This window comes from Cavia porcellus, unplaced genomic scaffold (genome assembly GCF_034190915.1).
Source record: "Cavia porcellus strain 051 isolate PalLab524CR breed Dunkin Hartley unplaced genomic scaffold, mCavPor4.1 scaffold_9, whole genome shotgun sequence".
NCBI classification, from domain to species: Eukaryota; Metazoa; Chordata; class Mammalia; order Rodentia; family Caviidae; genus Cavia; species Cavia porcellus.
Window position 1 is genome coordinate 89,698,393 of NW_026947492.1, and position 26,042 is coordinate 89,724,434.

The 26,042-nt window shown below is 39.8% G+C and overlaps 1 protein-coding gene across 5 annotated transcripts in view; it reads right to left on the reverse strand.

The window, feature by feature from the left end:
* LOC134470340 (uncharacterized) overlaps positions 1-26,042 on the reverse strand; it is an 83,834-nt gene that overhangs the window by 54,042 nt on the left and 3,750 nt on the right. For all 5 annotated transcript variants that reach the window (XR_010049929.1, XR_010049928.1, XR_010049927.1 and 2 more), the window contains exon 2: positions 22,923-23,051. Coding sequence is in view for 2 of the 5 variants with exons in the window: in XM_063256791.1 (XP_063112861.1) it covers positions 22,923-23,051 (129 nt within the window). In the remaining 3 variants the exon portion in view is untranslated. The remainder of the gene's footprint in view (positions 1-22,922; positions 23,052-26,042) is intronic.

Below are 26,042 nucleotides of genomic sequence, written 5' to 3' on the forward strand. Positions count from 1 at the left end.
AGAAGTAATAGATGAAAATTTCCGAAGCATGAGATCAGAAACTGACATCAGGATCAGTGAAGCATATAGAACTCCAAATAGTCATAACCAAAATAAAACTACACCCAGACATATAATAATCACCATCCCAGAAATCCAACACAAGAATAGATTATTAAAAGCTGTCAGAGAGAAAAGACAGATCACTTATAAAGGAAAACCTATCAAAATCACAGCAGACTTCTCAGCACAAAAAATACAGTCAAGAAGAGCATGGAGTGAAGTATTCCAGATCCTAAAGCAAAATGATTTCCAACCTAGACTGATATATCCTGCAAAACTATCATTCAAAATTGATGGTAAAATACGATATTTCCATGACAAAGAACAGCTGAAGAACTTCATGAACACCAAACCAACCCTGCAAAAAATATTGAAAGACAGTTTAGATACACAAAGGAAAAAACCACTAAACAAAGCAGATAATTAAACAGAACAGAAAGATAAAGATGCAACAGCAGACAGATAACATGTCAACAATAAACCAGCATTTAACAGTAATGACCATTAATGTCAATGGTCTCAATGCACCAATCAAAAGAAACAGACTAGCAGAATGGATCAAGAAACAAAATCCAACCATATGCTGTTTACAGGAAACCCATCTAACCCAGAAGGATACTCACAGACTGAAAGTCAAAGGATGGAAAACAATACTTCAGGCAGCAGGAATCCAAAAAAAAAAAAAAAAAAAAAAAAGCAGGAGTAGCCATTCTGTTTGCAGACAATGTGAACTTTAAACCGACAATGACCATAAAGGACAAAGAAGATCACTACATACTCGTAAGGGGGAAACTCCTAGAGGAAGAGATAACTATCTTAAATATATATGCACCAAACTCCAGAGCACCCAGTTATATAAAACTATTAACAGAAATGAAAATTCAAATTATAAGTAACACAATTGTAACAGGAGACCTTAATACGCCATTGACACCAAGGGACAGATCAACCAGACAGAAAATGAGCAAAGAAATAACAGAACTGAATCACACCTGCAAACAAATGGATTTGATAGACATATACAGAATGTTCCACCCAACAACATCAGAATACACATTCTTCTCAGCAGTACATGGATCATTCTCTAAAACAGACAATATATTAGCTCACAGAACATATTTAAACAAATGCAAAAGACTTGAAATCATCCCTTGCATGTTATCGGATCATAGCGCTCTGAAATTAGAAATTAATGATAAAAGATACTGCAAAAATCCCGCAAACACAAGGAATAACACCCTCTTGAGTAATCAGTGGGTCACAGAAGAAATTAAAGAAGAAATTAAACAATATCTACAAGAAAATGAAAATGCAGATACAACTTACCAGAATTTGTGGGATGCAATGAAAGCCGTCCTCAGAGGAAAATTTATTGCACTGAGTTCCCACATCAGGAAAACAGAATGAATACAAATAAATAACTTGATGCTACACCTCAGACAGCTAGAAAAAGAAGAGCAAGTCAAGCCCAAAGCCAAAAGAAGAGAGGAAATTATAAAAATCAGAGCCAAAATCAATGCAATTGAGACTAAGAAAACAATCCAAAGAATCAACGAAGCAAAGAGTTGGTTCTCTGAAAGAATAAATAAAATCGATAAGCCCCTAGCCAACCTTATTTAAAAAAGGGAAGAAAAAGCTCAAATTCATGCAATAAGAAATGAAAAAGGTGAAATCACTACAAACCCAATAGAAATACAGAAGATCATCAACACCTATTTCGAAAATCTCTACTCTCAAAAGCTTGATAACACAGAAGAAATAGACAGATTCCTAGAAACATATGAAGTACCAAAGCTAGATCAATAGGATGTAAAACTGTTGAATAACCCAATCTCTGTTAATGAAATTGAAAATGTAATTAAGTCCTTACCTACAAAGAAGAGCCCAGGCCCAGATGGATTCACTGCAGAATTCTACAAGAAATACAAACAAGAACTAATGCCGACACTCCTCAAACTATTCAATGAAATTGAAAGGGAAGCAATCCTTCCTAAGTCCTTCCTGGAAGCAAATATTACTCTAGTACCAAAACCTGAGAAAGACCCAACTAAAAAAGAGAATTATAGACCGATCTCGTTAATGAACACAGATGCAAAAATCCTCAATAAAATATTGGCAAATAGGATGCAGCAAATCATCAAGAAGATTATACACCATGACCAAGTGGGATTCATCCCAGGAATGCAAGGATGGTTCAACATACGTAAATCAATAAATGTAATCCACCATATCAATAAAGCCAAAAGTAAGAATCACATGATCATTTCTATAGATGCAGAAAAAGCCTTCGATAAGGTCCAACATTTATTCATGATAATAACTTTACAGAAAATTGGAGTAGATGGTCTTTACCTCAATACAATAAAGGCCATTTATGACAAACCAACAGCCAGTATCATAGTAAATGGCCAAAAGTTGAAAGCTTTACTTTAAAATCAGGCACTAGACAAGGATGTCCTTTATCACCACTCCTATTTAATATAGTACTGGAAGTACTAGCCAGAGCAATTAGGCAAGAGAGAGAAATAAAAGGAGTAAAGATAGGAAAAGAAGAAGTTAAGTTATCATTGTTTGCAGATGACATGATACTCTACATAGAAGACCCCTAAACTCCGTTAAAGACTCTTAGATATAATAAATAAATTCAGTAATGTGGCTGGATACAGAATCAATACTCAGAAATCAATAGCATTCCGATACACGAACAACAAATCACAGAGAGGGAAAAAAGAGAAACTACACTCTTCACATTAGCAAGCAAAAAAATGAAATATTTAGGAATTACTTTTATGAAAGAAGTGAAAGACCTATACAGTGAAAATTATAATACACTGAAAAAAGAAATTGAAGATGATCTCAGAAAATGGAGACATCCCTTGCTCATGGATAGGAAGAACAAACATTGTGAAAATGGCCATTCTCCCAAAACTGTTATACAGATTCAATGCAATCCCAATAGAAATACCATCAACATACCTTATAGATCTAGAGAAATCACTCCTAAGATTCATCTGGAAGCAGAAGAGACCTAGAATAGCAAAGGGCAATTCTAAGCAGCAAAGGCAAGGCAGGAGGCATCACAAGCCCTGACTTGAAGTTATACTACAAAGCAACAGTAGTAAAATCAACATGGTATTGGAATCAAAACAGAACAGAGCCGAAGATCAATAGAATAGTTTAGAAGATACAACCACAACTACAAACACACTCAACCACCTTATCTTTGATAAAGGAGCCAAGCAGGTTCACTGGAAGAATGACAGTCTCTTTAATAAATGGTGCTGGAAAAACTGTCTCTCCATTTGCTGAAAACTAAAGCCAGACCCATGTCTATCACCATTTACTAAATTAAAATCTAAATGGGTCAAAGATCTGAATATTAAAACAGAAACACTAAATCTATTGGAAGACAAATTGGGTAGAAACCTTGAAGACATAGGAGTAGGTAGAGAATTCATGAACAGAACTCAAATGCCACAGGATATACTTCCCAGAATCAATAACTGGGACCACTTCTTATTAAAAAGTTTCTGCATGTCAAAAGAAATCTCCAGCATAGTGAAAAGAAAACCCACAAACGGGGAAAAGATTTTAGCGAACTCTCTCTCAGACAAGGGACTCTTGTCTAAAACATATAAAGAATTAAAAAAATTCAGACCCCCAAAATTCAAAGATCCAATCCAAAAATGGGCATCTGAGATGAATATGCACTTCTCAGATGAAGAAATACAAATGACAAATAAATAAATGAAAAAATGTTCATCATCATTGGTCATCAGAGAAATGCAAATTAAAACCACACTGAGATACCATCTCACTCCTGAAAGAATGGCCAGGATCAAGAAAACCAACAACAACAAACGTTGGAGAGGCTGTATGGAAAAAGGAACTCTCCTACACTGTTGGTGGGATTGTAGACTGGTGCAGCCTTTGTGGAGGTCTGTCTGGAGATTTCTCAAAAAGTTGGGATTGGAAATCCCATTTATTCCAGCTATTCCACTTCTAGGCATATTCCCAGAAGAACTGAAAGCATCATACCACAGTGATATATGTGCACCTATGTTTATAGCAGCACAATTTGTAATCGCCAGATCTTGGAAACAACCCAAGTGCCCATCAACTGAGGAATGGATAAAAAAGTTGTGGTATTTCTATACAATGGAGTATTATTCAGCTATAAAGAAGGATCACATTGAGATATTTATCAATAAATGGGCGCAGCTTGTGACCACACTCATAAGTGAAATAAATCAATCTTGCATGTGTGAATACCGAATAGTTTCCCTAATGTAAGTAATGATTTAAATATATAAAATATGTGGTAATCATGATTCCCCATTATGTGGCCTTGAAGCCTTATAAAGTTTTCTCTTATTAATTGGAAAGGCTTTATTCTGGGCTTCTTGATATGGAAATATTTGAAGCTATAGTATATGAAGTTTTATTCAAATATTTCAAGGAAAAAGACAGACACTATGGTAACTACTATTAAGTCGGGTTATTTGGTGGTGAAGCACTTGGTTGCTGAAACAGTCATGCATTGACCTGTATTGTTATATTGTTATGCCCCTGTTTTATCTCAATCTCTCCCTTATTCATTAAAAAATTATTTAGTTATTTTTTATGGTTTTTTTTAATTAAGGGGAAAATTTTAAAAATTAGCAGGATATATAATAGTAACTTTTTTTGATTTCCTATTAACTTTATTTGAAGTCCTATAATACTCCCACTATCTTGCTTTGACTAATTAGACTCTGTTTCATTCTGTATGATAGTATCAAGTTTGAGGGTATAGGGAACTACTTTGAAGGCAATAAGATTCACTAAGATGCCCATTCTGGTTTGACTATTATCTCCTTTGGAAGTCCTGTAATGTTTACAATGCTTAAGTTTTACTGGTCTTGTTCTCTACTGTTTTGTTCAACTTTATAATATCTAATGAGATAGACAATTCTTTTTAAGGAAACAAGAGACATTGTTGATAACCATTGTTGATAACCTTGTACTCTGTTTTACATCATGTGCTATGTGTTTCCTTGGTTTTGACTGATAACTTTGTTTTGCCATATTTGACTTTATTCTCTCCCCCAAAAAAGTAATAAGAACTAAGGAATAATAAAACCCAAAATGTGTAAATTTTGTTGTAAAAAAGAGAGGGAAAAAAGTGCTCCAAAGGATACAACAGCAAGTGTGTTTAGGGATGTTAAATAGCTGACCATATTAATGTTTTTGGTTGGATCTTTGAACACAACTGGTGCAGTCTCACTGTTTGAATGTCCACTTTGTATGCTTTGATACTGTGATTTGAGCAACTGTCTCTAAGATGATAATATGTAATCTATTAACTGATGATTTCTTATAGTTTTTTTTTGTAGTTCTGTATTACTTGTACCCTTACACCGCTTTGTTTTGTTTTTTCTCTTTTTCCTTTTAAATAAAATTTAAATAAATAAATAAATAAAATGCAGCCAGGGCTATAGATCACCGCACTAGACAGTGCACCTCTTGAGAGCTGAGGGATAAAATTGTCTTCTTCAAAATCAGAAACATACACTATGATGGGCGCACAGCTGATGCTTCCCTTTGAAAGAAAGGAAGAAAATCTGTTCGATGAAAGCACAGTGGGTAAGTGACTCCAACACAGAACAGGCCTTCTATCAGCTTGGTGCTTTCTCCCACTGCTCATCCACGCCATTTCATTTTTTAAATTAAATAATTTTTTCTAGGGCTGCACCATGCAATCCACTAGCTATCATCCAAAATTTAAATTTAAAATAATTTAAATAAAACAAAATGTAAAATTCAGTTTCTCTGTTACACAAGTCACATTTCAAGTGTTCGATACATGCATGTGGCTTGTGGCCATAGACGTGGGCAGGGTAGATACACAGCCATCCTATGATCAGCACTGATCAAGAATCACTTTTACTTTTAAAGGTGGCAAGTGGCCTTGATGATTTAGTACACTCCTCTCCTTTTAAAGATATTAATGAAATTTAATGATAATGAACATAAGGGGCATAAATGTGGGTACAAAAGAAAAACCGCGGGAGATCAGGAAGTGAGATGTCTAAGCTTAACAGAAATAGTCAAAAACAGACAAACCTCTTTGGGTCTTGGTCTACAGTACTTGCACTATGAATTAATTCTACTACAGAGCTGCACAGATGGAAACAGGAACTTGAACAAGGAGAAAATGCTCTGTGTCCAGGATAAACCATGTGGGAAGCCCCATATATCAGCTCCAGACAGCAAACAGCATTAGTTACAGACCAATGGCCAGGAATCTGAATGACGTAAAATGACAGGGGAATGGGATGGGGAGTCTGTTGGGAACCACTAGCCCAAGCAGAAATGTTCACCCTAGCAAAGGGAAAGGAGAAAGGAAAACCATCCACAAATATCTGAGAAAATATCTCATAACTTTTTCACTATAGTCACAAGTGCTTTGTCAAATCATTTCTTTACTGATTACCAGAGCAAACCTTTTTAGACTTCCACTGACAAGTGTCAAATGTTGTCCAAGATACTGATCTGTGAGGGAAAACAATCTAAGTAATATTGAAAGCTATTTATGATATAGAGGTATAAAAAACTGAAGGCAAATGAGAAACTAAGTAATTTTAATTTATGCCAAGCACATTAAAAGACTTAAGTAGAGACAGGTAACAAATGGTGGATCTTTAAAAATAAGATGGTCATAGAAGTCTCTCTGAAGAAGTAAAATTTAAATTGAAACCAGAGAGCAAGTGAGAGCCAAATACAAAAAGTGGAAGAGAAGGAGGTGTCCTGGGCAAGAATAAGAATGATAAGGTGAATCAAAGAAAACCTTGAAGCATTCAAGCAATCAAAAAGTGGTCAATTAAACTGGAGTGAATAGAGGGGACCACTAGAAGGGCACTGCATTAACCAACAGTAATCTTCCTGTAAACTGTCCTAGGAGAGTATTCCAAAACAGTATTTGCTGCTTCATGTTGTGGTGTTATCTCCATCACCGGGGGAGATGAGGCATAGGATTTTGAACTAATGGACCATTGGACATTAAGGGTTCCCTTAAAAATCCTCTATATACAGCCAGCTACACCTCTACAAGCCGACCAACTTCCATCATGGGACCTTCCTGCCAGTAGGCAGTACAGACCAAGAAGCAGCCAGCCCAATGGCCAACATCGGGGGAGCGTATTCACATGGGTCCTGTGAATCCTGCCCCACACCCCACTGCCTCCCTGGGAAACTAGGTTCAGAGAACCCCTGGTGCCTGGATGTACCTGGGGCTCTACAACTTGTTCTTCCAGAGGAACCCAGAAAAATGGCAAGACAAAGGAGCAAAATGTGATCTCACACCTCCGACTCACACAGAATGTCAAGAGACACAGATGTAGAATAAACTGGAAGTGGCCCACTGAAATTTCTAAAATGATAGCAACTGAAGTATAGAAACAACTTCATGAGGGTGTAAACCAGATCAGAAATGTTATGTCAGATAAAAGAAGAAATGACAACATAATGGAAGAACTAAAGAAGACACAGATTAAAAGAAAAAGAGCAAGGAGTACAGGAAAATGATGGAAACTTTGAATGGTCAATATAGGAAAGAATTAAAAGGCAAGAAACAGATCCAAAGAGGCATCTAGTAAATGAAAAACTCCACTGAAAGCAGGCAAAGCCACTTTCAGGATGAGGATAGACTTTCAGACCTTAAAGAGAGGATTGCAACTAGCGATCATGAAAGGAAAAATCTCTTAAAAATAGTAAGGAACCAGGAAATAACAATTCAACAGCTGCAAGACAACACGAAGAAAAATAATTCAGGGCCAATAGATGTCACCAAAAATCAAGAGTAAACACAATGACGTAAAAAGACTATTTAGAGAAGTAATACCAGAAAACTTCCCAAGCATGAGAAAAAGACCTGACAGAGATAAGTGAGGCATGTTGAATTAAAACTAGCCATAACCAAAATAAATCTATACCCACACATATAGTAATCAAGATTCCAGCATAAGAACAGAATATCACAAGCTGTTAGAGAATAGAAACAGATCATCTATAAAGGAAAACCTGTCAGGATCACAGCAGACTTCTCAACATAAACCATGAAGTCAAGAAGAGCTCAGAGTGAAGTATTTCCTGAAAGAAAACAACTTTCAACCCAGATTGAAGTACCCTGCAAATCTACTTTTCAAAATTAATGGGGAAATAAGATACTTGCATGACAAAGAACAACTGAAGGAATTCATGACCACCAAACCAATCCTACACAAAGAGTATTCAAGAAAGATAAACACGACCACACTTTCAAGAATAAGAACAGAAAGAAATCATAAAGCACAGCAAGTAATTAAACAGAGGGGAAAAATATGGAACCAACAATAGGAAAATAACATGATAAAGACAAGCCAGTACTTATCAATCATAACCATTCATGTATGGCCTCAATTCACCAACAAAAAGAAACACAGGCAGAGTAGATCAAGAAACAAAGTCCATCAATATGCCATATACAAGAAGCACATTTAACTCAAAAGGAAATTCATAGACTGAAAGTCAAAGGAGAGAAAACAATACTCCACGTGATAGGAAACCAGAAAAATGAGGGAGTAGTATGCCGACCAATTGCAGAATGGAAAAGAAATATATGGTATTATTATACAGTGGAGTGCTAATCAGCTATAAAGAAGGATAATCTTGAGGCTCTTACAGGTAAATGGATGCAACTTGAGATCATGCTCAGGGTTGAAATGGTTCAGACTCACACAACTCAAACGGGTGAACATCATGTACTCCCTCAACTACAGGAATCAGTGGGATCCAAAATGTACAGCAGATATTGTGAAAGTGAAAAGGGAGGATATGGCTAAAAAGGGAAGAACAACTGGAATCAGGGAAAGGAGAAAAGAAAGATGGGAAGTCAGACCCGAGCTTTTCCCCATGAGTCAGTGCCATTCTCAGACTACAGGGAGAGAGAACAAGACTCCACCAAGCAGCAACCCCCCCACTGCAAACCAGCACCATGCCAACAGAGCAGGGATAGCCAGACAGGAACCCCTTCTGACACACGGGCTGGCAAACAAGAAGTACCATCTCCTGACCCCAGAAGTGACCAGCTGATCTGGAGAAACACAGGCTGTGATGATAGCTATTTGTGAAATGTAATTTGATGCTTGTTGTATTTGGTGTTTCACAGACCTTGCAGGTCTACAGCCCATTGTTTGATCATCTGTGCAGAGGATAGTGGTATGCAGTGTGGCATCTAGGAGGGATCTAGGAGGGATCTCTTTCTGAAGGTGGAGTCATTGTTAATTCCCTATTATCTTGTTTTGGGGTCCTGTATCATTTGCATTGTTTTGTTGGGTTGGATTTTATTCCCTTTTTTTTTTGCTTGATTTTTTTTTTTATAGTTGATGGCATGAGCAGCTATTTTAGAGATAGCAAGAGATATTATGGTAGCCATTTTGGACTTACCATTGTCTTGTTTTGAAGTCCTTTATTACACTCATTGTTTTGTTTTTATAGTTTTCATTCTATTCTGTTTTGTTTGAATTTTGCTATGTCCAAAGGCATCTGCAGTTATTTTGAAGACAGCAAAAGGCATGATGGTAATTGGTGCTGATTTTGTAATGTTTTGAGACTACACTGGTTTATTTTGATTGGTTTATTCTGGTTTTTTTTTTGTGCCTTGGTTTTATCCTTTTTTAAAAAAATTGTAAAAAGAAAGACAAAAAAACTACATATATATTATATATATTACTACTAATCTCTGTTAGCCTAACTAAAAGAAAGTTTGTACTTTCACTGTTTAATAATTTTCTCACAAATATCTGGTAATTTGAACAAAAACTACTTTGAAGACAAAAATATACAACATACTAACCACTATTAATCCCCTATTATCTGTTTTAAAATTCTGTATCATTATCTGTAGTTTTTCTTTTTTATTTTAAAATAAAAAATCTCTATGAAGTGTGCCTGAAGCATGATAAAAACTATAGTGAACGTTTAAATAAAAACATATTACAGTGAAAACTATGCTGCCATTATGCCCCTCAAAACACCCCCTTACTCTGAGTGCACTCATCCCTTGTTCTCGCCCCTTTCTGATGCAGCTCCCCAAGCCCTCTTAGGTGTCTTCTAATGTCCGCACTGGTGTCCTAAATCAGCCCAAAACCCTTCTGGCAATTTCTACACATGGAACATTATGGTGACTTATCTACATTATTCACCAGACCTGACACCACACAGCTTCTGTTCTGGCTCTTCCTCAGTGTCAAAATGATCATAAAAGGCAAAAGTTTTGAATCCATTCCTGACACCAAGGAAACCATAATAGTGCAAATAAAGACACTCAGGAAGGAGGACTTGCAAAACCGCTTCAGGAGGCAGCAAGAATGAGAGGATAATTGTGCTCTAAGCCAAGAAGACTTGAGGGGATTCAGTTAGTGGTAATGTATCTTTCACTGTTACAAGTTCTTTAATGTCAATATTCACAGTGTGTTTTTATCTGGATTCATCTCTCAAGAACTATGAACAAGGAACCATTTACAAAGTTGTACAACACAGTACTGTTTGTCAACCATCTGAACCAAGTCAAATATCCATGAGTAGGCAGTTAGCTGAATACTCTACATTGGTATGCAGAAGTTTAAACTAATAAACCAGACATGAATGTCTTCCAAAGAACACGTTTCAGAAAGACCCACATTGTATCACACCGTACCCATAATTTTGGAAACAGCACAAATCAGCTGACACTCGCCAAATGTTTGCTACATGTTCCATAATGTTTTTATGTGAATCAAGTAGCTTAACCCACACAGAAAAACAGATGAATGTTCCATTAACTTATCATACAAATGGGAAGGCAGAGAAATTTAAGAGCTTGTTCAAGACCCTGGGATATAGCTCAGCGGCACAGCACCTGCCTAGCAAGTGCAAGGTCATATGTTCAATTCCAGGTACAAAAAAAAAAAAAAAAAAAAAACTTGTCCAAGACCACACAGTAAGAGTCAGAGCCTGGATTTCAACCTATGCAGTGTGTCTGCAAAGACTGCAATCAGCCATGCCTGTAACGTATCTTGCATAGGGACACATACCAATATATAAATGTGGTACTCTATTAGCTGGCATGCATACACACACATGGACCAATGAACCACATTAGCAATGGCCTTGGTGGCGGGGGGTGTCAGAAAATGAAAAAAAGCTTGGAAACAAACACAGGGCCTTACATTTATTTTATAACCATTTTTTAAAGATGCTATGCACATTAGGCAAATCATGGAAACTGGGGTACAGCCACAGGGTTGTTGCTTAATACCATCTTTTGTGCTTGGGCCTTGTTTGCGTGTGTGTGCTTTGCAAAACAACTCCCTGTCAAGCTAAAAAGTCTATGACTTTGAAGACCATAGGTGGGAGAGGTTAAGTGCCTTAACCAGGGGTCACAAGTAAAAGAGCCAAAGTTATAGCCTGGGTCACCAGGCATATGGACCCCATGTGCTCTGCTGCCTCATGGTACCAAGAAGTCTGTGTGGGAGTCACCTTTAACAGACCACAGCATGGGGACAGACCCAGCCTCATTTATCACTACAGCTTGGCTCCATTTTACGCATTGGCTGCATCCATGAAAAGATATACCTCAATAAAATATTTGCATATCAAATAATTTTCCCACTGATTTACATGCTAATTTTAGGGATGTGCTCCCACAAAAATAATCTAGATTCAGTATGTGAAGATAAATCCCAATTAAGAATCAAATCATTAATCAAAGAGCACGAAAGTCAATGCTAATCGAATACTCCACCATCCACTCCCAAAAATATAAACCTGGACAAACAGCCATGGAGATTAGATTTTAAATCAATACCTACTAACAGCCCCACTGTTAGTTCTAATTTTCCTGCATGTGCTCTTCGCACAGACAGATTGTCAGGTGTTCGTCTCCAGGTGTGCAACAACCCATTCCAACTCTGAGGATGATGAAAATCCTATTAAATAGCATTCACCAGCAGCAAGACAACCATCCATTCTGGTTGGTTTAAAATATCCGTCAAAAGTTACTTGGTAGGAGGACCCGTGGTGTCTCTTATGTGGTGGTGTAGCTCTATCCTGCTGCCCGTCCTGCACTTTGCAATTATGGAGTAGGGGACCAGCCACCAGGAGGAGGGGCTGAGACACACACTGTAGGTGACAGCCCTGGAGCATAATCCTCTGTCCACAACCACAGCTACCCTGTGTGGTCACAGGGGAGTTCCTAAAACTCTGAGCCTCCATCCCCTCACCCCTACAGTGACAGGAAACTAGTCCACGTAAACAAAGGCTGGTGGAAGGACCAAATGAAGTAGTAGGGTCTTTCTTTTTGCTCTAATTCAGTTCTCAGTTCTCAGTAGGACTTAAGCAGAGTAGATAAAAGCAAATATATATACTCCTTGAGCAAAATAAAATAGGAATGCTTTCTTCTGCTCCAGTGCACATATTTTGAAGTTATCCAAGCAAAAATACACCTTACCCTCATGTGTTTGTTCATTGTCCTTTGCTGATCTCTTTGCAGCTATCTCTTGTGCTTTGAAGAGCTCCTAGCAAACAGATGCTTGCAGTATATTTATGTAATGGAAAACTATTTTACAACACTCTTAATAACAATCCTAATTAAAATTTAAATTTCTTTGCTTTACAATGAATTTATATCATCTAATCCTTAAAAACTTTGCATCCTAGACATTACCACTATTATTCAATGTCCAAAGAGGAAACAAATTCCATGGGCTTAAGTAATTGGCCCAAGGCCAATTTGTGTGCATAGGATTGGCTGCTATCTCTAGAGTTCCTAGAAAAATTCTTACCATTTTCCATTCTCTCTCTCTCTCTCTCTCTCTCTCTCTCTCTCTGTGTCTCTGTCTCTGTCTCTCTTTCTCTCTCTGTCTGTCTTTCCCTCGCATCTCTACTTTCCTTAATGTGACATTTGATAATCTGATGTGAGAAGCATGACTGAGAGAATGGGGTTCAGGGCAGATGTTAGAGTGTACAGATTGCGGAATAAATACAGAGTTTATTTGCTCTGTGATATATAGGTAATCACATAGTCATGTAATGCTCTTCCAGAATAAGCCTGCACAGGTGTTGATTCATCCTACAGAGGGACTTGAAAACCCACTGATGGAGTTTTTATTTGGTAACAGCAGAAGTCCCTATGTTGGGGAGACACTGGTATGTGAATGCAACCACTCCACTAACTGATTAAATGTGAAACTATACTAAATCACTGCACTCAAAATGAGGTTGGCTTCTAACTGCTCCCAGAGGCAATTAGCAACTAGGCGCATCCAATCAACAGAAAAAAACAGTTCAGACTTGGGCAGCAGTGGGTGGCAGGAAATCTGGAAGAGCAACATTAAACAAGCCCTTTGGGGAGCTCCACCTTACTCAGATTTTCTGAGCATTCAAAACTGCAGCTTAAACCTACAGCACTGCTTTTTGAACACGATGACGCACTGGCATTGCTCCTATGCACAGAAGGCACACGCTCACCCCTGACTGTCAATGTCCTCCACAGATGCCACCTCCCGTAGAAGTCTACCCCAGGTCAGGCAGTGATAAGAAATCCACTCTCCATCTTGTTGGGACATTATCTACACCCGAACAAACACAGCCAGACATCATCTCCCCATGGAGCATCTGAGACCACACTGAAGTGCCCTTCTGGACTGTGCACCTCCCCAGCCTGTAACCTTCACCGTATTCCTCTTCTTTCCCAGTATCCAGCTCAAAGCCTAGAAGGCAAAGAGGCACTGAATGCCTGGAATCCTCCCCTGGAAGTAGCCCAGTTACTCTGCTCTATCTTGCCTCATGAAATAAGTCACTAACAGACACTGTTCCATTCCTTCTTTAGAAACTCTTCTGAAACAGCATGCCCCAAAAGTAGCACTTTCTCCAGCAGTCAAAAGAGAAAAAGAAAAGAAGCATTCATGCGCATTCTAGTTCACTTTTAGAAATGAAGCCCCACTGGACACAATCTCCCAACTACTTAACTTTAAGACACCAGCAGAGAGAATTAGCGTTTCCAACTCCCAGATCATCTCTGAGTCTCACTCATGGCAAAGCGGAGGTTCTGAAAAATGATTTCTGCAGACCTAATGCTGGTGTTCAGGAATTTTGTCACTTAGAGAACATCATGCCAGTCTACACTGAAACTCATTCTCCTTTCGCCCACAATCCCGAATAAAATATACGTGTTTTTAAAAATTTCTACTTTAATTCTTTGCACTATATAAGGACAGTAGTGACAGAGATGACTCTAAAAACTTCAGCTAATCTTAAAATAAACCTTATTGGGCTTTGTAGCTGGTGCTGTAAACGTGCTTTCTGGGAAGTGAGTTTTCTACTCAAATTTATCAGCTTTGTTAACAAGCTAACATTCGAAGGAAGCTTTTGATTTCCCTTTTTACGTCAATTTACAGTCAGAGAAAGAATGGTGAAATATTAACAGATACAGAAATAAGAAAAAGAATGATACACTTGTTTTTTAGATTTTATGCTTCCTCTGTTCATACATTTTGTAATCCTGCTTTCCCACACATTGTAATGTAGTTTGTATCATTTTCCCCTTTCCAAACAAGGAAACGGAGGCTTAGAGACAGGAAGAGATACATCAATCCTCCGTTCGCTCTCTGATAAAAAGAGGTAACAATAGCACCCATCTTATATGTTTAAAGCAAGACAAAATAAGTTCATACATAAAGTGCTGACCTCTAATGCTCTGCCCCTCCACCATCTGCTGCTTTTCCCACTCTCCTAATCTACCTGTGCAGGCTGCAATCTGACAATAACACACAAAGCACATGAAAAAGCCAAAGCAGAACCCCATCTTGTTAGAACACACAGATTTACACTGATGAGAGCTCATCATGAATCTATTTCCCCTTTGGTGTTTTGTGTGCTTTAATCTACTCCATCCTCACTGCAACCTTAAATACCAGGTGCTATTTTGAGGAGCAAAGTGTTTGCACTGAGTGATACCCACCCCGTTTTTGAGAAAGGGTCTCACTATGTAGCTCAGTCTGCCATTAAACACACTATGTAGCCCAGGCTCTTCTGGAACTCATGGCAATTCTCGTGCCTCAGTCTCCCAAGTGTCAGAATTACAGTAGGTACTGTTTTTCCTCTGCTTTATCAATGAGTAAATGTAGGCACTTTGAGGCAAGGAGCCTGGTAGCCTGCTGGAAGCTATCATGATTTTTTTTTTCCTATGTAGATGGAACCCATAACCTCATGGTTGCCAGGCAGGTGATTTGCTATCACAAATTAATCTTGAAAAAGAAGATCTTATCGTCTGCCCAGTGTACCTGGGCTGCAGTGAAAGAGTAAAGCTCCCTGCGCCTCTCTAGACCTATACTGTCCGTAAGGTAACTTCTAGCCTCACAGAGCAAACAAGGACATGAAATATGGCTAGTGTGGATGTAGGAATGAATTGTAATTTTATATAATTTAATTAGTTTGAGTTTAGATTTACTATGACTATTTGATGACACAGCAGTTTCCATGACAATAAACATCAATCAATGAGCAGCAGCGATCTCTGAGCCACAGCACAGGAAGAGATGAGCCCTGCAGTCACTTAGCTCCCTGCTCTGCGGGTTTCCAGGCTGCTGCCCAGGAGGGGCAATGCAGGCGGAGCTCAGCAGTGTCTCTGCAAGGTAAGGAGGAAGCTGAGTCCCAGGAGATGACAGCACTCGGATTTCACAGGACACAATACAGGAGCGGAGGCCGCAGCACAGCAAGAGAAATATGTGAAAATTAATTTAATATGTGAAAATTACCCAAGGAGGTCATATTACCAGCAATGTCCAGTAAATGCACAGCACCTGGAACAGCAGCTACTCCTAGCGTCAAAGGACACTCATAATTCACAGGCTGCTGTGGGTACGGTCCATGGGAAGACCCTGCCTCGGTGACGGCAAATACTTAGTTCGACTCCGCTGTTAGCACTAGCACTTCCCTGGGCCTGTCCAGTACACCTGCCAAGTAGAAATTCAGGGACTGAAATGTCTCCTGGTACTTAACTATGTCCAGAACATTTGATGAACAGATCGAAGAGTCTCTTATTGGTTTAAAAATAAAAGATAAGAAGCAGTAGGAATGAATTTCCTACTTACTGTAAGAAAAACCTTTATAGCTCACTCACGAATGAAAGAATTCAGACCAAAAATGGACACATTATATGATTCTACATACACAAAACTGTAGAAATTCCATATATACAAAACTAAACTAATCAGTAGTGACAGAGCACAGGCTGATGGTTCCTTGAAGACGAAGAAACAGCCAAGCAGCTCTGAGCGGCACAAAAGACTTTATGATGATAACCATGTTTATTGTCATTGTGGTGATGGTTTTCCAAAGTGTGTTGATTTATCAAAATTACCACACTATATAGTTTGAATATGTATGGTTTAAGTTAATTATACCTTACTAAAGCTTCAATATAATACTTAAGACTGCATGAAATAATTTAAGAAAACTGCTTTTTAACTTTAATAAAAGCTCTGGATGTATTGGTTATTACAGAAAAAGTGAGCATTGAAATTGAGATGTTTCAAGTGTATAATACAAATTTTTGTTATCATGTATTTATTACAAAATCTTGTATTTTGTTAAAAACATAGAAAGATACATCTCACAATTACTTATACTGGGAAGCACTGGACTAGAAACAAAGACTTAATTGGAATATTCCGGAAACATGAATGTGTTCCTATTTCTACTTAGTGATAGTAATCAGAATAATGACCCTCCAAAAAATCTGCATTTTAATTCCCAGAATTTGTAAATATGTTGCTTTGCAGGGCAGAAGAGACTTTGCAGATGTGATATGTTATAGGTGTTAAAATGAAGCCATGATCCTGAATTATCTGGGTCAGATCAGTAATAATAATCACCAGGATTTGTGGAGGGGGGGGCAGCCAGAGAAGACCATGTGATGGGAGCAGCACAAAGACAAAGAAACCTGACAACAAGTACAAACACCAGAGCGATGCCACCAGGAGCCCAGGAACCTGGCAGCTTCTGGAAGTGGTGAAAGGCAACGACCTAATTACCCTGTGGGCCACCAGGAAGAGGCTCAGCTCCACCAGCACCTTCCTTTCAGACCCAGTTATGACCTCTAGAATTGTATGATGATAAATTTGTTGTCATTTGCTACAGTAGCAATAGGAAAAGACCACAGATTGTGGGTGATGCTGTAACCGATACCTAAATTGTGCAATTTGATTTGAGGTAATGGGCAGAACCTAGAAATGTTTTGAAGAGCATAATAAAGAAATGCCTAACATCCCTTCAGCAGGCAGCTGACACCTCTGCTGAGGAGGGCTCAGAGGAATGTGAAGAGCTTAGTAAAGAACATGCTATTGTGGTAGAAATTATTTAAATCATTGTGAACAGACTGTCAGTGAAAATACAAGCATTGAAAGTGCTGCCACAGAAGGCTTAGAAGCACACAAGTCTAGTAAACATGGAATCCCTGTTACATAGTCGACCTCAAAGACTCTTGAAAATACTACTACAACATACTAAAAAGCTATATTAACACAAAGAGCAAAGCACATCCATAAAAAATGGATGCGAACCAATGGAAGAGAATAGAGAACCCAGAAATAAATCCACATATTTGTAGCCAACTGATTCTTGACAACAGCAGCAAGAACATACACTGGAAAACGGAAAGGTTTTTCAAGAAATGGGGCTGGGAAAATTGAATAGCCCATACAAAAGAATAAAAATAGTGCCATACCTCTCACCATGAATAAAAATCAACTCAAAATTAATCAAATATTTAAATGTAAGGCACAAAACTAAGAAACTAGCAGAAAGAAACATAGGAAAAATCTTCAAGACATAGGAACAGACAAGGGTGTTTGAGACAAGACCACACAAGAGTCTGGGCATGGCAGTACATCCCTGCAGACCTGGCACTCTGGGAGGCTGAGGCAAGAGGACTATAAGTTCGAATCCCACCTGGGCAACTTAGCAACTTAGTGAGATCTTGTCTCTAAATAAAAATATTGTAAGGCGGGGTATGGCTCAGTGCTGGTTTCAATCCCCAGTACCATGTAACTTTGACAAATTGGATTGCATCATACTAAAAGGCTTTTGCACTACAAAGCAAATGAGTGACAGAATGAAGAGAAAAGCTAGAGCATGAGAAAATATTTGTAAACTATTTGCCATCAGGTATCAGGTTATTTCCGTACAGGAACACAAGTCAATAGCAAAACGTTTTTTCTATTAAAAATTTGGTAAATAACCTAAATAGTCATTCCTTAAAAGAATATATATAAATGACCAACACACACGAAAAAACGCTCAGCCTCACTAGTTAGCAGGAAAAGGCAAATGAAAACCATAATGAGTTATTATCTGACCCCATTAGAACAGCTGTCATCAAATGCTGCCAAAGATCCCCAAAATGGGAAACGTTCAGACATTGTTGGCAGAGACAGGAAATAGCACGGAGATCCCTAAAGGCACTAGAAATAGAACCATCACACTGACCAGCAACCACACGACTGGGTGTGCACACAAATCTGCTGAAATTGGTGGGCCCAAGACACTTCTGCATTCACATGTTTATTGCACCACTATTAACAATAGGCAAGATACATGATCAACTTGGGCATCCACAGACAGAGCAATGGATAAATAAAGTGTACTCTTCAACAAGGGAATACTATTCTGTCACCTCAATAAAAAGAGTGATGATAATATGTAATCTATTAACAGGTGATTTCTTACTGTTATGTTTTTTTTTGTAGTTCTGTATTATGTGTAACCTTACACTGCTTTGTTTTGTTTTGTGTTTTTCTCTTTTTCCTCTTAAATAAAAAAAAAAAAAGAAAAAAAAAAGAGTGACATTTGGAAAGTTGTAGCATCACGGAAAGAACTGCACAATATCGTGCTGAGTGTTGTAAGTCAGCAGCAGAAGGCAAACACCATCACATCATCACTCATGTGTGGACACCAAAAAGCTGGCCTCACAGAGACCAGAGTGCTGGGAAAGAGGGGGAGAGGAAGAGACAGGGAGAGGCTATGTAATGACGGGGTGCAGTGCACAGTGGCACAGCTATGGTCAACAAGGATTAGTTGAAGATTTCAAAATAACTAGCAGAGAAGATTTACCAAAATGAAGCAGTGATAAATAGCTAGGGTGAGGGATGCCAATGACCCTAATCTGATCTTTACACATTGCACACAGATACTGAAATGTCTCAGTGCATCCCATAGATATATAAAATTGTTATGTGCTGATAAAAATCAAAATGTATTTTTAAAAATATTCTTGAGAATATTTTTCTCAAGAAAAATATTGAGGAACACTGTCAACTTGAACTGAAGGGAACAGAAAGAATAAAATGAAAGAGGGCTGACAAACCCCCAAAATTCTCCAGCTCTGCAGGCAAGAAACAGGCTAGTAAAACTATTTGTCTGCAGCTGAGCATGGTAGTGCACACCTGTAATCCCAGCACTCAGCAAGCTGAGGCAGGAGGTTTGCCAGGAGTTCGAGGCCAGCCTGGGCTACATAGTGAATTCAAGGCAAGCCTAAATTACACAGTGAAACCCTGTCTCAAAAACAACAACAACAAAACTACTGGTCTGCAAATACATGTTGTCCTTCATGAAAACGGAGTGGTGTCTCCAAGGAATGAGTTACAGGCACAAAAGGCGAAGGGTTGCTCCCAAAGCATGAAACCAAATGAAGTTCACACAGCTTGATCTCAAAGCTATTTGGGACCAGTGACTCCTGTCCTCCTTCCGTTTCCTCCTTCCACAGCAGGTATTCCATACTGTCCCGCCCCTGTATGCTGGAAATAGACACTTATCTTCTAGCTTCACAGGTCTACAGATAGAGCAAAATTTCCTCCCAAAATTGGTCTCACCAACAGCTGAATTAAACAGTTTGAGTGTTGTGTTGTGGAATTTTCCCACCTATGAAATTAGAGATTTGGGACTCTGAGCTGACGTTATATGCTCACAGCTTTAGTAGATAGTGGGGTGCAGTGAATTTACTTTGTATGTGGGACCAACATGAATCTTTGGGGGCCAGCAAGCAGATTTTGGGGAAAGCAGAATAATGTAGATGTCTACGAGCTAATGTCGGAACTGTGAATATGTCACCTCATATGGAAAAGGGGATTTTGTTAGTGTGAACAAACTATAGACCTTGAGAAGCAAAATTATCTTGGATTGCCCCGGCATAGCGAGTGTAATCAACAAGAGATGGGATACAGGGAAAAGCCTCTCAGACTCCATAATGAAGTTAGTCTTCTACCAAGAAAGGTGAAAAGCTCTCACAGCTGTTGCAGCCTAGCTGGCATCCTAGGGACAGATTTAAAAAAATAGAAAACACACAGATTAGAGAGCAGAGTTCTCAGGACTACGGGCTCACACTTATGGAATGAATGAATCAATACATGAATAAATAATAAGTAAAGCAGGATCAAGCCTCTAGCAGGTAGATAGGGCAAAGAAAAATTTTAACTCATTGCAAACATTTTATTAACCATTTATAGTGCACCATGCACACGGCTGGCTCCAAAGTATGGATTCCTGGAGTTTAAAGACCAACCAAGCCTGGCTCAGAGAAGCCTTGCTCAGATCGAAAATAGCATGGACTCCCAAGAGCGATTGTGTAGACTTGTGCAGTGCAAAAAGAAAAGTGATCCAGTCTGTATTTGCTTCACCACGCCCAGCTTCAGAATCTCACCAACATTTTCATAAGTACAAGGTAACAAATCTGCACTCTCATTACATCTGTAGATTGCTATGTGTCACTAACAAGCCTTGAGTTATCTGCCCAGGGAACACATGGATCTCTTTCCACAATGCTGGTTCAGTCATTCTAAAACAAATCCTTTTGTTGTCTTCTTGAAAGACTGTGTCAAAAGAACACTGCCAGGTATTTTCAGAGAAAAGTCCCAGCCGCCTTATTACCACACGCAACCAGTCTGCCTCTCTGCTTTAACCAAAACAAAGGCCCCACCACAGTGAAAGTATCCTACAAGACTAGTAATACAGTAATATGGCGGTAGGGTAGGGGAGTTATTTACAGTGCTTAATAACAAGTACGTGGCCTCCAACCTCCCAGAATGGACACTGGCTGTAAATCCCCAGCACTCTCACACCCATGCACAGCATGAGGATGCTAGTTCTGCTCACTGGCTCCAGTGTCACTTAGCCCATGCTCTCCTCTCCAGCCTTTCACCACCTTTCAAGCCTTTCTACTGGTTTAGACTTTTAAGCTTGGTACTATTTCCTCTGCCCAGACTTCCCTGAGCCCCACCCATTCCTTACAGGAGGCTGCCTGTTCATGTGGTCCAGTCTCTGCTGACAAACCTCTTTCTCAGGTTGTCCTTTCTCTAAAACCACCACCTCTCCAATTAGATCAGACCTGCCTGTATTACTCTTATTTATCAGCCTACACATTTCCTTCACTGTACACAGCCACTTTAACTTGACAACAATTTGTGGAATGACTTTTTCCTTCATTACATTTTAGAGCAGGGGCTGCCTCTTATTTACTCTTACTGGTAACCCTACTGTTAGCATGCTATCTAATACAGGACAGGAACTGCAAAGGGGAACCTAATGTTTACCAGGCATTGGTATGGCTGCATTCATAGGCTGCCTCTGAATCCCCATAGCCACCATATGAGGTAGCTTCACCAAGGATCTATTATTTTACATGAGAACAAAAAAAACTAAGGAATCATCCAAGTCTCAAAGCAATTAGGGCCAATGTGGATCCCAAGCAGAGCCCATCCTTTTAAGAACCACAGAACGCTGTCTTTATAAATGCTCACTGAGTGATTTCATGAATTGTAATCAACTTTATAATGGGCTGGGCTGGATAAGCTCACTTACAATGTGACAGGATTTCAAGACAATGTAACAGGGAATTAACAATGGTTAATATATTGCATATTGTTTTCAAACAATGAAAACACAAATGTTCTTTTTTTAAAAAAAAAGAAAAACAGAAAAAAGGGTAGAAATGACATAGAATTTCAAGAAATAGTGGGAAATTAACACTAATTAATACATTGATATTGTTATCTTAGAAGTAGTTGTTGAGTTTGCAAGATGTAGGCATAAAAATGATCAAACAATCAAACAATGACAGCACAAACTGTTCTGTTTGATGAACAGGGATCAGTAGTACAGTTATCTAACTTGCATATATACGTACACATATATTTATATATGTATCCCTACAGACATATCTTTTCCTTTCTTCCTTTTCTTCTTTTCCCTATCCCAGTTGCTCTTTCCTTTTGAGCCCTTTCTTTCCCTTTCATTATTAGTAGTATACTTATCTATCATATATATATATAATCTTTTCCTTTTTTGTTTTCTCCTTTCCCTCATCCCAGTTGTACACCAGATATTGTGAAAGTGCAAGGGGAAGAAAAGATGCACTTCTAACAGGAGACAGCATAGTATCTACTGTGTTCATTATCTACCAGGGAGATGAGGGATAAAGCTGTACACACAGATAAAGGGACAGATAGTGGCTGAAGAGATCCCCTGCAAAAATGACACAGTGTGCCAATAGTTTCCAAACTTCTCCCAAATTAGTTACCCTTTTGTTAACTCTCCACCCAAATCCCCAGGGAGCCATTTTATGACCAAACCAAACATTTCTCCACCACGGCCCCCTGACGCCTCTTCCCACTCTCAGAACCCTGCTGTACCTCATCTCAATAGGCTTCTGGACCAGGATCCAAGACAACTAGCAAAGGTGACCACCAGAGAAAGGCCCACCAGTGGACACTCCCCAGACCAGCACTCCCCCCAGGCTCTGTCCCATGCAAAGGAAGAAGTCCTTTTACCTTGAAATAAAAACGCTTTGCTGCCATTGTGCTGTCCAGACACCTGAGTGACTCCACGGGTGGTGTTTACGAGGTCAAGTTCGCTGATAATGTCCATCTGAAGGTCAGGGTCCAGCCCAGAGCCAACCACTGGAAAGCAACAAAGAGCTGTTTTGGCATAATAGGCAGGAGGCTAGCAGCAACACAGAACAGAGACCATGAGGCAGGGCGTGGTGGGGAACACAAGGAAGCCAACGGAGAGTGTTGCAGAGTCCTTGGAGAATAAGAGAAAACAACTCTTCCCACTGCCCCTCTGATAGCACAGTTTCTCTGTACCTTTTCCCAGTCCCACTCTGCATTACACAGATAATCCCCCCAAATCCTCAGAGCCAAACATTTTTTAGAACTCAGAATGCATTATATGCCATATCTGAGACAATACTCTCCGCAAAGTCTGAATCAGCATCCCACTATCAGAGTCTGCAATACTTCTGGACTAAAGAGTATGGTGCTTTTCTCTAATTTTCATAAAGGATATAAACAGCCTAATATCCATTGAGGTCAGGTTTTCCACCAACTGAGTTCAAGGCTCAAGAAATCTTATGGTGCTAAGATTTTTCTGATTTGGGAACTGCAGATAGGTGTTTACAGCTGTCATCCACCTGCCTCAGAGACAGCTGCAAAGGCAAAAATCTAACGTCACCACCACAGTAAAGTCCTATACAGACACATCTATTACTCACGTACAACCAACTCCCATAAAGAGAAAAAAGTGGAGAGAGACCCGGGTCCTACTAGAAAAGAACAGGGCAGGGGCTGGCCAGAAAGTAGAAGCTCAGATGTGTATTTCTACCCAAGGAGATTCCTGACTTTGGTTGGAGAACTTCAATAAAAAGGAATACGGGCCTGATCTCCCACTTCCTGGTCTGAGAATGGAAAATACCAGAGGTGTCTCTTACCTAATCCGTGTTTTGCAGAATGATCCATGCATGACAGCAAAGTGATTTCCAATTATATATGCTAAGAAGGCTGCACATCACTCTGAGGAGCTGTCTCAGCCATTCATACAGCTGCATCTATCTACACTTAGCATCTCAATAGTGAAGTTCTGATTGCACATTTGGAAATGTTTTAATCAGCAACAGCGGTCAACTTTCAACTGATGGTAATACAGACACCGAGACTGCATTATGAGAGCTCGCACCCAATTTATCCCAAAGCGCCTGGGACAATATTCATCAGGACATCATGAGCTGTCACAGCCTCACCTGTGCTCCCACATTCACCTGGCCCTACACAGGAGGGGAGGGAAGTCTACCCCCTCTGCCCGCTTCCTCTTTTCCTGCTAGGAAACAGTGACTGCTGCACAGTGAGGTTTCTGTCCCTAGAAGGCTACTCAGGAAGGGCTCTTCGAAGCTGAAACCTGTCACTGCCAGGACACAAAAAGGTTAAATGGAAGGTATAGTGCACATCACTGCCTTTGTTGTTTTTGCCTGGCTTTCCCTTGTCTCCTAAACTGAACATCTGAATTCTCTCCTGTGGAATACAGCCAGTTATGGGGCCAGTTCACCCCAAGACAACTGCTACTTCCACGGACTCTGCAGTCATCTATGTAATAAGTTTTTAACGGGTGTCACCAAGGGAGGACTATGAATATATGGATGGCAGGGCACTGAGGATGCTCTCACACAGCCTGCAACAAGGAACCTGACCGCTGTATCACTGGAGGCATTCAAGGCTTACAGGTAAAGGAAGAAGGGGACCAGTAATGCTCTGACTAGTTTCCACCTGCTTACTCCTGTTCATCCTACACACAGACCCAGTTCAGAAGCAGCTGCTCTGTGCAAAGCAGATGTCAACCAGCCAGTTTCCTATCGTCCCAAGTCCGGCACCCAGACCCACACTGCTTTTCTCTAAGTAAGCTCAGATGCTAGTAGTTCTGTGATCATCTTGGAAAGACAAGCATGGAACTAATTTCAATTAGACCTTTGGTGTTCTACTCCTATATGGCAGAAATTAAATCAAGGGTGATCTCAAAGGACTTCCAAGCTGGTCCTTCTCTGTCCAGGAATCTTGAGAGTGGCCTGGTGAATGTGCCCTTCACCAGACACAAAAGGGAGGAGGTATCCCTCTGGCCCCAGTGCCTTGCACAGGTCCTGACACCTTATAGGCTTTTAATTTAGAACCTGAATAATTGTCTGATGAGTGGGTTCATGGTCACTGCTCTGGGAGAACAGACATCAGAGCAATGTGCATATCTGGGGACACCATGAGAGGACGGGATGGCATCCAGGCCAAGGCAACCTTGTGAGGAGACTACGGTTGGCTGAATTATTGGCCTCAGTCCTTCATTTCTCCACACTCACACTCTGTGACATGTGGCTGGGAATTACTCCCACTAGAGTGACAGGAAGCCTCCCCACCCCCTGACTGAGCTCAGCAGTGTAACTAGCATTGGTTATCGGGATTTTAGTAACATTACACAAGTATAGGCTTCCATGTGCTTGCGCAGAGGGACCTGACTTCCTTGTACCTCTGCATCGCCATGAGAAGAACACGGACCTGCAGGCCCACTGCTCCAGGAAGACTAAGACACGGGGTGCAGGCCCACACTTAAACCTGGAACTAAGTTTCACCAAGCCTGGCTCAGGTAAAACCAATCTACAGATATGTGAATCAAAATAAATGACTGTTATTTTAAGTCCATGCTATGTGACAGTACTGCAGTAGTAACTGATGCAAGGTCATCCCCAAGATACCAAATCTCCCAGACCAGGAAGCCTGGGATTGCACCAGCCTAGAATGCACTTAGACTCTGCAGAACCAACCATCATGTCCCAACAGTATCTTGAGTCCCTCTCCTAAGGTGAGCACACAGTACCCTCAACCAAGAAAGTGCTGCAAAAAAATGCTAAATTAAAAACCCATGCAGCCCCATCTCTTCCCTCTACAGATTAGATCACTTCTTGGAAAAATTATTTCTCCAAGCCTTTGTCTTATCTGTGAAAGTGGGGTGGTAATAACCCTCTCGGACTCCCGTGGTCTCTGCAGTGACTCAGGAAACACTCCCCACAGCTTAGATTTGTGCAGAATTCCTGTCCAACTTTGGACTACCTCACCTGCCTTTTTTTAAAGGTGCAT